General features: G+C 37.5%; 1 protein-coding gene across 1 annotated transcript; it reads left to right on the top strand.

Moving 5' to 3' along the window:
* The first annotated feature begins 1,390 nt into the window (after nucleotides 1–1,390).
* On the top strand, nucleotides 1,391–14,424 carry LOC139958458 (calretinin-like). Its single transcript, XM_071955553.1, has 11 exons — nucleotides 1,391–1,810; nucleotides 5,462–5,523; nucleotides 6,370–6,465; nucleotides 7,339–7,422; nucleotides 8,791–8,847; nucleotides 9,529–9,606; nucleotides 10,894–10,949; nucleotides 11,178–11,217; nucleotides 12,379–12,435; nucleotides 13,108–13,179; nucleotides 13,822–14,424. The coding sequence occupies exons 1-11, from the start codon at nucleotides 1,732–1,734 to the stop codon at nucleotides 13,930–13,932; spliced, it is 792 nt and encodes a 263-aa protein (XP_071811654.1). The 5' UTR covers nucleotides 1,391–1,731; the 3' UTR covers nucleotides 13,933–14,424.
* The last annotated feature ends 523 nt before the right edge of the window (nucleotides 14,425–14,947 follow it).

Genomic DNA, 14,947 nt, shown 5'->3' with positions numbered 1-14,947 from the left:
CGCTCTATAGAGAGTTCTTTTGCTTATTGCGCAAGAATCATGATACGGAATTGCCACACACAAATCGATAAGATGGCAAGTTTGGATTAACATATTTGACATATTTACTTGCACTAGTTTTTCAAGGATATTGTAGGAAGCCAACAGATGTTAATTCGGAACCGTATCCATGTAAGGTACCGACGGATAATTCAGATTCAGATTCTCTTTATTGCATCCCAAGCTGGGCAATTGATTGCTCACAATATAAAACATACGTACAGTACATAAAATACACACAAAATATAACAGACTCACAACTACTAAGACATAAGACTTAAAACAAAGCTGGCATGATACGTTAAAACGGTAAAATACAAAATACAGTAAAACAGCACCAGAGATACTTGTGAAACATTGGATTGCACAATGAGCAAGATTACTGACCTATAACGAGTAAAAGATTCATTATGAAGTTTAATACAAGGAGGGATAAAGGAGGATTTGTAACGGTTTGTAACGGCACGGGGTAGTCTCATCCGCCCACTGCGGGGTATTATTGCACTTTCCAAATTAATGTTTAGAGGGTGGCTACTGTTGTTGAGAACCCCAGCAAGTTTACTTTGAAGGTGAAGATGATATGAGTTGATAAAGACCGACATATCCCAAGCTTTCTCTGTTGCAATCATTGCAGGTCAGAATTTTATATTGCAGGTCATGTAAATGTCACACCCATTCCTATACTCCCGCGGACCAAAGTGTATCTCATCATCAGACTACATTCTCAAAATACCGATCACTCCTCTTCTCATAGTTCTCTTCCACCCTTTTTTCTCCACACCTTTCCGTCTTTGTCCTTCTCCAGTCTATAGTCCCTACCCCATTCCCTTACTCCTCTCTTTGTCCCTCCACTGTTTATCTCCGACCTCTCCTCTTCCACTGTTGGTTTCTTTCTTTTGTCTCTCCACTCCCTGTCTACCAATCCTCTTATACATCTCTGTTTTTGTGTTCACCATGCTCATTAACCTGTCTGTATTCTGTGCGTGTTTTTGTCTCTTCTGTTACTTGTCATTTAGCCTTCGAAGAAGATCCTGCTAGGATCGAAACGTCATGCCAACTTACTTTTACACAATACTTAAAGAAGGACGAATTTTGATAGAATTTAGTCATGCAGAGAATTACTTTCCTACAACCTGACCAATAGAGGTTATATTTTAGTTTGGTCTATAGTGTTTTGAAGTTCTGACTCGTTTAGCCAAAACAAGTATAATACAAGTGACCTAGATTACCGATTCATAGACAACATCGTCCCTGGATATATCGCCTAATGTATACAAGTACTCTATAACGCAAATCAAGGTTATATTCGGCTTAGAATTAAAAGACAAATAGATAACAATTTAAACTACCTCATTGGATGAAGACGTCTTAATACTAGGCAGTGGGGTGTAACCATGCGTGTAACGCTCTGGTATATATAGTTAGCGTGAGGTGGCGTTTGCATCCAGCATCGAGCTATTCTGTGAAATTGTTATTTCAGCATATCGTGTGATATTTCCAACAAATAGAGACTAGAATACTTGTAGATCAAAACGGACTATGTGACAATTAATCCATTTCAAATATCGCTCTGATGAAGCAATAGGGTTTATCTGCATAACACGTAGTATTTCCAACAAATCTATAACTAAGCTTTATCAAAGGATTCACATTACAAAAAAGAAAAGAAACTTAACTTAAGCCAACCTGAAGATGGATACGTCCTGTGCTTGCAAAGTTGATATTCCTGCGAGTGAGTTCTACGAGATCTTTAAGAAGTACGATGCAGATGGTAAGTCATTTACATCATAAGTTGCCACTTTATGTACTGTATTGTAGTATGTAGTTATATCCCCATCATATTACTTTATACAAGTGCTTCCATGCATGGGCGGCGATCATGGGGGGGGGGGGACGGGGGGGGGGACATGTCCCCCCAATATTTTAAGTGGGGGGATATAGTATCTAATATCCCCCCCAATATTTGGTGGCATAGTTTTTTTAAGCATATGTTTTGTATTTTTTTATGATATCGCTAGTAATTTCAAAATAGAAAATGCTTAGATGCAACTTACAAGGCCTGGGAAGTGCCATTTCCATCGATCTGGGAGGCAATTTCGGCCAAAATTTTCTTTTGCGCTTCGCGCCAACTTATGGTGGCGCTACGCTTAGAAAGTCTGGGTACAAGCTTTGCCCCTCCCTTGGCAAATTCCTCGCAAGGCGCCTGTCTAATTTGTCACAATTTGTTACTATATATGACCGAAAGTAGTTTTTTTTTTCGAAATGAATAGCTAGACGGACCGCATCCGTAATGAAATAAGTACGTACAATCATATATATGATCCACATCGATATGGGTTCACTGGGTTTCGATTTAGCCTGTTTCCTTCTAGATTTCTAACCGCAGGTGCGTAGCCAAGGTAGGGGGGGGGGCGAAGGGTGGAGACCGCCCCTCCCCCTCAAGCATATTTTTTTGGTATTTTCTATGATATCGAAGTTTTATAGTAGCCGTTATAAGAGGTTTTAATATTTGTACACCAATAATTTAACTGTGTCTGAATTTTCGAAAATTCCTTGACCAACATTCTTCATCATACTTCCCTCTACTTGTTCAATTTCGACCGGTCTGTTAGGGGTTGAGGTTTTTTTTTCTATATTGGTTGTCCATAGATGAAATTTTGTGCAACATTATGGGTATGTTTTGAAGTGAATTTATTATTCAAATTCTGAACAAATAATGGGCTTAAAACCTTGAAAAGTGGGGCTGACGGGTATTGTGGGACGTTACGTAGAATTACCTACAAAAGCAATGATCCACAGGAGATGCAATGAGGTCGAACATGATATGTGAATGGTGACAATCTTGAAAAAAGGTTATGAATGAAAAAAAAAAAATTAGGAAAAACTTGGTTCTCAGGCAAAAGTGTACATCTGGTTGGTCATTTTCAAGCCCGATAAGTGCCATTTCCGGTGATCTGGGGGGCTATCAAAACCAGAAATTTTCTTGTACGCTGCGCGCCAACCAATGGTGGCGCTCCGCTTTGATAGTAATTCGCCTGCACCCAAGCAAATGTCCCCCCCCCCAATATTTGAAACAGATCGCCGCCCCTGCTTCCATGCCTCTTTGTCTTAAGAGAAACTACTTACTTCCTGTTTCCGAGTTTATTCACCCTTCGCCCACAGCATAGTCGTAGAAGCCCCCTTATGTCTTAATTCCATGAAATATTCATGCTTAACTACATATGACAACCTGTTGCATCTCATGTGTGTACGAATGTGGTAAGTTATAGCCATCTTCTATATGTGCCTTGGTAATTAGACATAAAATACTCTGTGACCAAAAGATGATGTCACAGAGAGGTTCTTGCCCATTCACAGGAAGTTGTAATGATTTAAATACTGTAGATTTTTAGTATATGAAGAAAGACCATGGATTCCAGACTTCAGAGAGTGTATAGATCAAATACACTCCAGCCACAATATCGCCACACAGAATAAATAAAACTTATATTCTACAATTATATCTATGTCTGGAGTTTCTCTTTATCTGCTGTTCATTCTACTTATTTAATAACGGAGCCCTGAACTAATTGAGTCGGAGCACCCCAACGTAACATTACGTTACCGGTACTGGTTATTTATTGATCGATTTATTATCGAACTTGCATCAATGTATCCAAGCTTCCATCGAGAAATCCATCGATAGAAAATTAACAGAATCTCACAGAGGAGCAGGAAAGACAGGCAGCAAGAATGTTTTGATCTCGAGAAACTGAAGTTAGAATCAAAGTGAACTTTAACGATTAGCATGAGGACATGAATGAAATCGAATCCACACTCAAAGATAATCTCGACGACATTAATGAGCTTGAACAATTCTCCAGTCGTAGTTGAATCAGAGTGTTTGGTGTGGAGTAGGGGAAAGAGGGGGGGGGGATCATCATCAACATAGCCAGGAAAACCTGGGTATAACGAGCATTACCGCCGACAATATTGAGGGTACACACATGGCGGGGCGACCTGCTGAATCCAGACATCGTGGTTTTATTAAATTCAAGAGCAACAAAATCGGAGGTAAATGTATACAGAACCGTAGAAAGTTTATAAATAGTTGCAAAGGAAGACTTAACACATCGATACCAGCAGCTATTGAAGTCAACCCAAGAGCACAACGGGATTGACAACATATGGCCAAAGGACGGCAACATCATTTTTGTTGGCCTACATTTTGAAGAGACCACGGCAATTTTGTAGTTTCTTGATTTTTGTCGATTGATTGAATTATGCAAGACTGTCTAGTGCGACTAGAGTCTATTCACATGTATTCAAAGTTTGAAATTATATTTTAGGGCTGTTTTGGCAGAATTTAGCCCCTCTAAAGGGTGCATCTTCATTATTTTAGGCACGGGACCTCTCAGATATATTTTTATTAAAAATAATATTGTTTTGATACTCTATTTAACATTAAAATGAAAAGGAAATTTGAAAATATATAGAAATATTCTTAACATTTACTCTAAGGCATAAAACAAGGGATGGCCTAGGGCTTTGGCCTTATTAGCTTATGCAGGGGTTTTCAATTCAAGCTGTCGTGAGGATGTATGTACTACCAGCCCCCTCAAGACCATTACACAACACTGTTTGGTACAGCGTTTGAGCAGGGAGTTGTTATGGACAACTCCCTGGTTTGAGTATAATGTCTTCCGGTTTCGTTGACATATTTGGTTTTCTTAATAAAGCCATGGATCTTTTAAAGAAATGTAACTGTGTTCAATGATGTATATGACTGACGTATTGAAATAGCTACTTTACGTGCTGAAACTATATTGTCATAAGCAGCCTATAAATATCTGTTTAGAATTAAGTGCGAGAACCGACTTAAAGTCCAACGACGTTCTCGCGAATAGGCTCTCGCTTGAGGACGTCACTTTGCACATAATTGTTTGTGATGGGAGGGAGAAGGGGGTAAGAATGGGGGGGGAGGGGAGGGGGTGTGCATTTGTAATGAAGTTATTCCTACTAGATGGCAGCAGTTGTTGCTTGTGGCCATTTATGTGTACGTTCGTACAGAGAGAAAGAGAGAAAAGGCGAGATGGAAAGGAGGAAGGTAGGGAGCAAGCAAGCAAGCAAGCAAGCAAGAGTGGAGGTGTAATGTTTATCTCATTATTGTCGCTTATAAATTTTCTATACAAAGGTGGGCCGCAGAATGCTGTCACAATACAAGATATAATATATGAAACTTGAAGCAAGTATTAAAGGGTCACTCAAACATTTTACTATTTCCATGTTATCTGTGAAACGCAAACAACTGTAATCTTCCATAATGCAATCAATACGTTCTTATTCTGTTCCAAGTTTAAATTTAATTCATCTATTAAGTTTATGAAGTTCCACATTTTTTTATGCAAAATTTGCAACTCTTTTTTGTGTATTTTGTATTCAGGTAATGGATACATAGAGTCTAGAGAACTGATCAGGCTCTTCAGAGACTTGGCGGTGTCTATGGTAAATATGATATTTAAGGTGTACATTGTACATATGGTGTACCCGCGGTACTCCTTTAATGTAATTACCGAGTATACATACGGTGTACCTGTTGTGTTCTTACGATGTACATTAAGCAATATGGTGTACCTAGATGTTGATTGACTGTAATATCCATACTTAACCTCTCACGATATTCACTCAATTGGTGAGATTCTACCACATACAGTCATATATACATACATATATATATATATTTTTTTATATATATATTTATATTTATTTATTTAAATATATATATATATATCATATTAATTTTATGAACAAGTGAATTAAATATTATGAATGCAAAATACATTTCACCATGCTGTGGCGAGATGCTATCGCAAAAAATCATATCTTCGCCATCCAAAATGCTAGGAAATTGTGGTTTTGACCTAAAGATGACGCTGATTTCCAGCAGTTAGCTTGTACTAAGCAACCAATTTCAGCCTCTTGACTATATGCACTGATACCTATACCGGCTCTCGGATAGGTCTAAATTTTCATGGGTCCTAAGTGGAAGACATTCATACTATCTGTTTCAAATGTTAAAAAAAAAACCGATATGGTTGCAAATATTGCACCATTTTGTATCTAAAAATCCTTATATAGACATAAATAGACCCCAGGGACGATGTTCTATAAAACAGGTCCACCTCTAAACGATCTACCCACCAAAAAATAACTTTCGATTTCCACCAAAGGTATATATACTCAATAGTCTATCAAAGCATAAACAACTCGTTACCGAATTATCTTTGATAATCACACATATTTGGTTGTTTTTATACGTTCTTTTCCTCGTTTTAATTTTTGTGACCTCAGAAATCTGGTCCCTCACGGGACGAAATGCAAAAAATGAAAGACGAGATTATGGCTGAGGCAGACATAAATTCCGATGGGAAACTGCAACTGGGAGAGGTGAGTAAAAGTAGTAACTGGTCAAACTGTAAATGCTGTGATACACCATAGTTGGTATGCATATTCATGTATGCATATGCATATTGTAAGGGCTTGTCAGTAGATCACACGAGGGGGGGGGTCGGATAATCAAACGAATGAAAATCTTCTCCCCCTTGAAGCACTACCCAATGCACCCCTCCCTATTACCGAACCAAAACACCTGCTACCCTCGCCAGGAATTATTGTGCAGACTGTAACGGCCGTCTAACGGGGTCACATGGTTTTACGATGACCACGCCCTTCGGGGCTTTGTTTCCTGTTTCTTCGGATTTCTTTATACCCTGTCTTGAAATATATTAACACTACTCCTAATAAATTGCAGGAACGCGAAGGTGTTTGTGGATCATAAAATATGTCGTTGTTACTTGTTTTGTTCGGTAATTTAAGCACTCCTCAAAGGGACACTGGATAAGTGAAAATAAGAAATTTATCAGTATCTTTTGCAATATGAACAACACTGATTCTATAACCTGATGCAAAAATATGGGGACAAGGATAGAAAATATCAGAAAGTTGCTTGTATCACCCTTAGGTGTTATACATATAGTGTGTCATGCATGGCGCTTGGTATAATTTGAGCAGGAGTGCTATTGCGGTTTATGTACAGAACCGAACCCAGAACTACAAGAGTCGAGTCTAACCTATACTTGGGATGACCTGGACTATGACTGAAATTGAGATGACTGAGGGAGTGTTAATTCGCAAATGACCTTTGACACTGCATACCAAATATTGAATGATATCCCTGAATATCTACACGCGTTTTTTACTAATGCAGTCAGCAGTGTAATATAATGCATTCTAAATTTCTAATATTTGTTCTTATTTTAGCTGGCCAACATCCTGGTGCCAAAAGAAAACATACTTTTGAAGTACCAACATTTGGGCTATCATAAAAGTGTGGACGTCATGAAGGTATAAATAAACTCTCATTAGTGTGAATGCATATTCATGCATGCATATATATGTACGTTGTAAGGGTCTGTAGAACACAATAGGTTGGGATGATCAAACGAATGAAACTACAAAATTATGCCCCCATTTTACTCTTACCCACAACACCTGCTACCCTCCCCAGCAATTATTGTGCAGACTTTAAAGGGTCTAACTGTTTAATTTTAAAGGTCAATAGTTGCGAGAAACGTAATCAAATGATTTACCCCTAACCACGCCCTTAGTCTTTGTATCCTGATTTCTCGGATATCTGTTTAACCTTGTCTCGAAATATCTTTAGACTACTGCTAATATTCTAAAGAAAGCGAAGGGTTTGGGGGAGGAGGTTAAAAAACCCATGTACTCATGTACAGGTGCGGACCCTGGAGGATGGTGGGGGGGGGGGAGTGGTACGCATTTCTTAAGACTAACTTAGAAAGATACTTAAATTAACTTTGTTTCATAACTTTGTTTGTATAATGTAAATTTATATGCAGGGGCGGTTCCAAGGAGGGGGACCGGGGATTCTAAGATGTTTTCGTCCCTAAAAAATAAAAGTTGGCAAACGTAAATTTTGACAAGGTACACAGTGGCGACATTTTAAATTCTTACATACGTTGTACCGTCGTTTCGGGAGTAATATTCGGTATGGACCGATACTCCCTCCCCCCCCCCTCCCCCTCTTTCGAGAAATCCTCGATCCGCTGCTGCTATACATTGCTCTGTATTGGCTCCAAATTAAATAAGCATAAAGTTGCGTACAGTTTGGAAAATCCGCTCCAAAATTGATCCCAGACATTGATGTGTGTTAAATTAGGTGACAGGGGCGTCGGACCCAAGGCTTGTGTGCGTGTGTTGGGGGGGGGGGGACAGTTGGCAATCGTCCCCATCCAGTTCTGGGAAAACGTGTCCTTTTCACAACTTGAGAAGTGCCCCTTTTTTTAAAAAGAGAAGAAATTATTTTCACTTTTAAAACTTGAATATAGCACGTTTGTTGTTTACAAGTTACCCTTTTTGTTGTAAAATGAATTCAAATTAATAAAAAGTGTCATTTAAAAGTACCCTGTTGTTAAAAAAATTCATTCTGTAACAGAACGGTACCATTTAAGGAACAAAAAAACAGAGAGTCCGAATAAATACTACAATTTGTTGCATCGGAATGTACTGAGCATCCATTACTATTGTTTGCCCTCTCAAATGACCATATACCCTTTGAGCCCCCCCCCCACCCATCCCTCCCCAATCCACTGATTCAGCTTCCTTCACCCCTGATAATTGATCATCATATCTTTCTTACAATATTATAATACTGCTATGAATACAGAGTTATATTTTCATGATCTTTTCCAGATATGGAATCACTACGACCATGATAAAAGTGGCTATATCGATCAGACCGAATTAATGGTAAGAATATAGTACACAATTTAATCATCCCCCGATCCCGGGGGGATGGGGGAGGGTGAGGTGGTGTATGTGCATGGAAGAACTAAGTTACCAGCACAAAATTGCTTGTTAACTTATTTATACAACTATAATTTATAGCCTAACCGTGTATGGGAATGTATTATTTCACGTCTAAAATATTTTAAAAATAATCTTGAGGATCCGGATCCCGTACCACACTACATTAAAGTCGGTTTATCGACCTCAGTGCCATTCCCTTTGTTTTCAAAAAATCACATTTAGCACAACACGTGTCAAACTTCTAATATTCGTAACTGAAATATCGGAACGTAGGAACTGAATACAAATTTCTATAAAGATATATAGAATATATTCTAAGCATTTGATCGGGGTCCTCACGGCTTAATCCTCCAAGGGAATTAAAAGGGAGCCTCCCGCACCAATCCTCCGAGGGAGTTGATCGGGGCTTCCCACCCTATATGCGGATGCCGAACAAACCAAGCCATGGACATCAGACCGGCCAAACACCATTCCAGTGGTATAAAACAGTACAAGAAGGCCACGATCAAGCTGAAAGTCTCGCCACAAGTACAAAACGCCATATATATCCGCCCTTCTGTGCATGACAACAAATTTTTCATGATTTATTAACATATACTGATTTCTAAAATTATCTTGCAGGGCCTGTTAGGGGATCTTCTTCAACAAAGCCCGGGCAGTGCCAGTATGCAAGAGTTGGAGGACTTTAAAACTCTAATGGTATGATTGAAACTGATAATACAATTTCTTTTATCAAAACCGTTTATTTTCCCATTTCCGAAATACGAAAACTTGGTATATTTTAATTGATATGAAGTTTAGATTTCAAAATCACCTGATGTGACTCAATTTATGGACTCTACATGAAATGTATTCGTTTTTTGAAAATATATTTTGTGTTGATATATATATTTGTTGCAGCTGTGAGACGACTCTAATAAATGTATTGTTTTATTATTTCTATATTGATGCATGGCCATAGTTGGCCATATTATATACATTTACATAACGCACATATTTGTACAATAGCTCATTCTAAGATATCAGAGTATCCTTTATTATCAATATTATTATTATTATTATTATTATTATTATTATTATTATTATTATTATTATTATCAATATTATTATTATACATATAGTAACACTGAAGTATCAAGCATGGCAATTGCTGTTGTTACATGAAGAAATATATCAATATATATTTAAGCTGTTATGAACAGAAAGGACAGTCGTATGCATACGTATAGGCCGACTGTAAAGAAGCACACTTCAAATCGCAAGAACGCTTATAAATCAAGGATGAAAATCTCAATCTACAGAGGGAAAGCAATTGCAGAATTTTGAACTATTCGTACTTAGGTATACTGTATACTATTAAATGGCTCCAAAACTGAACAATCAACAACATAGTCTACGATGTGCTCTTGTACGCAGGGGATAGGAACCGGGGGGGGGGAGAGCATTAGGGTCACGTGCTCACCCCACTTTTTCTAAAATAGCAAATATGCCCGGTAGACTGGCAAATAAAATGTGCCCATGTGATGAAGAACTGTCTTTTGGGTATCTTAAACCTTTGTTAATTTTAATAAATTTTATTTTAATTATTTCTTTTTAGTCTGTACATGCTATTTTTAAAATGGCATCCCATATCTTTTTGTAGCACGGTTAACAATACAAAATCAATGTTGCAGCGCACCATAATAGTATTGCTAGCATACTATACACATCATATATAGTTACGTGGTATGGCCGGTCATGTGTATCGGTTTAAAGCAAACGAGTGGTGGTTGTGGAATGAGAAAGTGCCCGTCTGATGTTGTGCCCCCACTTTTTGGAAGTTTCCTACCACTCTGTTCGTACACATCAGAAATATCGCAATTCCAAAGCTGTGGAAGGATGATTTATTACCATTTTAAGCCACTCAATGTTAACATAAAGCTTTTAATAACATGTTCTGCTCTTGCAAGCCATCACGTCATTTTTAACAGCGTCTAATTTCAACAGCTGGACATGTTTGATGCTGACAAAGACGGCCGAATATCAATGATTGAACTTGAAAAGTAAGTCAACTTCACTTTTGTAAAAACAAAGCGAAACACATGCATAGGTTTTAGGAAACTAACATGATTCCATCGTCCCTCAGATCACCTCCCCGCCTCACCCTTACCCCTTACCTCTTACCCCTTACCCCTACCTCCTATACTGTCTTCAGACTGACAAGGTTATACTTTGTTTTGTGTCAAACTGATTCACTTTTTATAATGCTGTCTTTTTCTAACGTTCAACAGTATATTGCCAGTAGAAGATAATTTTCTGAAGAAGTTCGAGGTTAGTAAAATAGCTGTTTGATATAACGATGTATTTCTTCGTCAAGGGTATCGAATGGAACGACCGAGGGACGGGGGGGGGGGGGGGCTGTGTTAAGTTAGAAGGACACCGGCCCAGTCCGGATCTAGCGTGGCGAATAATTCAGAAGCAATATGTGCTCTTTTACCAATACTTACGGATGCTCCAAGTTAGACGCAAAACACACAACACTGTTGCGATAACGAAAAACATATATAACTGTCTTGAAATGGGGGGGGGGTGGGGCGGGGGGGGGGGGCGGGTGTGCGTTCATGATCCAGCCTTACTACTGTAGATGGTAACTGTGACATCACTGACTCGTACGAGTGAGGGCAGAAATCTTGTTATCAGTGGTTTGTGGTATAATCAAACTTTAGCACCCTGTTGAGAACAAAATGTATGTACTTAAGTGGCGCAAGGCAACTTCAAAGTACAAGGGGTTCCCAACCTTTTACTTTTTGACCTATAGCTACTTGGGTATAGTGTAGTTAGCATACACTGAAATAACATTAATATATACTTAAAGCCGGTTGAAAGTGTATACTCGTAGCCGGTATATATTCAATGACATGTGACAAAGAGATGAGGGTTTATGACAGCTCTCCGTTTTAGCTGGAAGAATTTAAAGGTCATTCCGTAAAGCAAAGATATATTCTAAGTAGGTTTTCATTCCATCTCCACCATTCACCACCCTATCCTTACTACCCCTTTTCCGTCCTGTGGTAACAGCCTTGCAGTTTATTATATATTATATATATTGTATTATATATAATTACATGTTTACATACATACATACATAGATACATATCCTTATGTGTATTTATATATATATATTATATATTTATATATATATTATATAATATATTATATTATACAATATATTATATTATTTTATTATATATATATTATATATATATTAAATATATATATATATATATATATTTAGAAAGATTTATGCCATATATATATATATTTATATATATATATATATATATATATATATATATATATATATATATATATATATATATATATATATATATATATATATATATATATATTTAGAAAGATTTATGCCATATCATCAAAACAGCCATCAACGATGATTTAAATATGCTCATTTGATTAATTCTCATTTCCCAGTTTCAGGACACAGTAACCAGGGAACAATTTGATGCAATTGTGGCGCACTATGATGACGTATGTGTACATCTCTATCATACATCACTGTTAATATAGAATTTCGTACAGTAGCCTAGTTTGAGTTTTCGCTCTGTATAGCGTATGTATGTTGATATTGAATGATCGTTGTTTACGGACTTAACAATTATTCTGATATTCATTTAGTCTTTTAAATTAAATTTTATTAAATTTATATCATATATCATTTATATAATTTATATAATATATAATATTATATTACATTTTTTGATCCATTTTTAAACAGACACGTCACATAAACATGATATCGTGTAGCCTACATAAATAATCATGAAAGCTATGAAATATTCAAAAATACATAATGAATTTCAATTATGCAAATTTATCGTCTGGGCTTGGATATGTCTGATCATAAAATTTGAAGAAGAAAAGAAACATGTGTCTCGATAAGGAAGGATGGCGAAGCCAAGTCGATTCATAATAAATTGCAATTGATTGACCATCCTCAAGCACCAAATTCTATAGTTTCGTTTATGGTCAGTTTTGGTCTATACCCTGTTTGACCCGGATCAAACATGACATTACTACCGTAGGGATTTGATTCGAAGTCCGTTTTCACCCACTGTCATTATGGCCTTACAGTACTATCATATTAATTTGCAACATTTACTTTTATTGGAACCTTTGGTGTTTTACTCTTTCTCTTTCTAGGACAGAAGCGGATATCTCGATAAAGTAGAATGCGATGCATTTTTGCATGATTTGTGGAAACTGGGCGACTCGGTAAGAGTAACAGGACTCTGGCTGTGGGTGGAGGAGGAGGGCGGGGGGGGGGGGTGGGTGGTGGTTGTAAGGGACGGCTTTAATTGTGGGGGGGGAATGTATTGGACCTCATGCAATCTTATGTGGGCATCATGTGAAGTAGGGATGAGTGATAAATGATCTGCACATTTGAAGAGGAGGACACCCCGTCCTGACACCTCCACTGCTTCTCTATGTTATAACTTTTTACTTGGACCTCCAAGTCACGTGACCGTGTAGGTCTATATGTATTGCTTCAGGTTCTTTTTAGGGTACTTATGCATCTATGGAAACGTTCAAGATTCTTATTTCAGGTACCACACCGTACTAACTATATATGATACTCGTAATGTAATACTCGTCAATGGTACTCGTTTAAAGACACTCGTCAGTCTGCATATAGGTACTCCTTTCATGTTACTCGTTTGTTGAAGGCAACATTTGTAACACTCACACACGGCACTCAATCGTTTGCACCATATCCTGCGTGTATAAAAATAAAATGATCATCATATGTACACTGTCATCGCTTTTAAGGTACCCGTTGAGTGGAAACTCGTTTAAACCGACTCGTTAAAGGTACTCGCTAGATTCGTTAAACTGTACGATTTCTCTTCTTGTCAGAGTTCCAAACCAAAGGAAGGACTAGCCGAGGAAATCCGTTCGATCCTCTGCATTGAAAAAGATGAAAAAATTCCAGTCGGACAACTTGCTGCACTGCTCCTCAAAAAGTAATGGACGATTCGAAATGGTAATAGCTTAGAGGCGATGGATTCGGTAACTAACCAACTGAGAAGATCCTTCTCTCAACAATATAGTTTTTGAAATTTCCAAGTTTTAAATAGTTAATCATTTTCATAAAATAAGGGCCAAATATAACTTTCAATATCTTGGCATTGTCTTTATCTCTTTTTGTTGGTGAGATTTGGTGTAAGTAATATCTCGTAGAAGAAAAATGTACTAGTTCATGCATATGTTCTGTTCAATAATCAAGATATTTGGTAAAGGTTTGTTTATTACTTCAATGTCTCGGAATAAAGAAATGATTTTAAGGTGGCAGTATTTTTTTCTCTTTTGTTTTCTTCAATTATATATGAGATTTTTTGTATGTATAATGATTGAATTTGGACAATATTGATCAATAATGAATTGGCATCTTTCGGGATTATTCAGATAATTGTTAATAACATTATAATGTATTCGACAATAATATATTTTGTATCAAGTTGTCTTGAGTAAGAGTCAAGTTTCAAGTTTCACTTGTTTTTTGTAAAAGAACCTACTAGTTCAATACAATGCCCAGTGCAACCTGTAGTTGAAATCGAGCATATATCAAAAGTTGTCATAAATTAATCGGCTTAAAGAAAATACAATTTTAATATTACTGTATCGTGGTACCCATTGCCATCCTACACATTAACAACATTATACAAAACTATATGCTTGTGTTCTGCTTGACTCAAAGTCATCAATATCATCATAGGCGTAGGAACCCAATTTGATTGGGGGGGGGGGGGGGTTGGGGGCTGTAACGACTTGCCCGACAGAGCTGTATAACCGGCTCTTTTGCCCGAAAATATAACCAAAATTTTCGCGCGCTGGGTGCGCGTTCAACATGTTGGTGTACATATTATATACAGGTGCGGATCCGGGGAGGGGGGGGGGGGGTGGTTTGGGGTTTTGAGTTACCTGAATTAAAAAAAAAAAACTTTTGTACGTGGTGCCCTCCTAGTTCGCAGGATCCACACAG

Source organism: Apostichopus japonicus, chromosome 3 (assembly GCF_037975245.1).
Source record: "Apostichopus japonicus isolate 1M-3 chromosome 3, ASM3797524v1, whole genome shotgun sequence".
Taxonomy (NCBI): Eukaryota; Metazoa; Echinodermata; class Holothuroidea; order Aspidochirotida; family Stichopodidae; genus Apostichopus; species Apostichopus japonicus.
The sequence above is the reverse complement of the archived record's forward strand: the minus strand, read 5'-3'. Positions and strand labels throughout refer to the sequence as shown.

Excerpts from the sequence above, each read along its gene's own strand:
- LOC139958458 (XM_071955553.1), top strand. The coding sequence starts at position 1,732 with ATGGATACGTCCTGTGCTTGCAAAGTTGATATTCCTGCGAGTGAGTTC. Across the intron at positions 7,423-8,790 it reads AAAGTGTGGACGTCATGAAG|ATATGGAATCACTACGACCA; the intron begins GTATAAATAAAC and ends GATCTTTTCCAG. Across the intron at positions 13,180-13,821 it reads TGTGGAAACTGGGCGACTCG|AGTTCCAAACCAAAGGAAGG; the intron begins GTAAGAGTAACA and ends TCTTCTTGTCAG.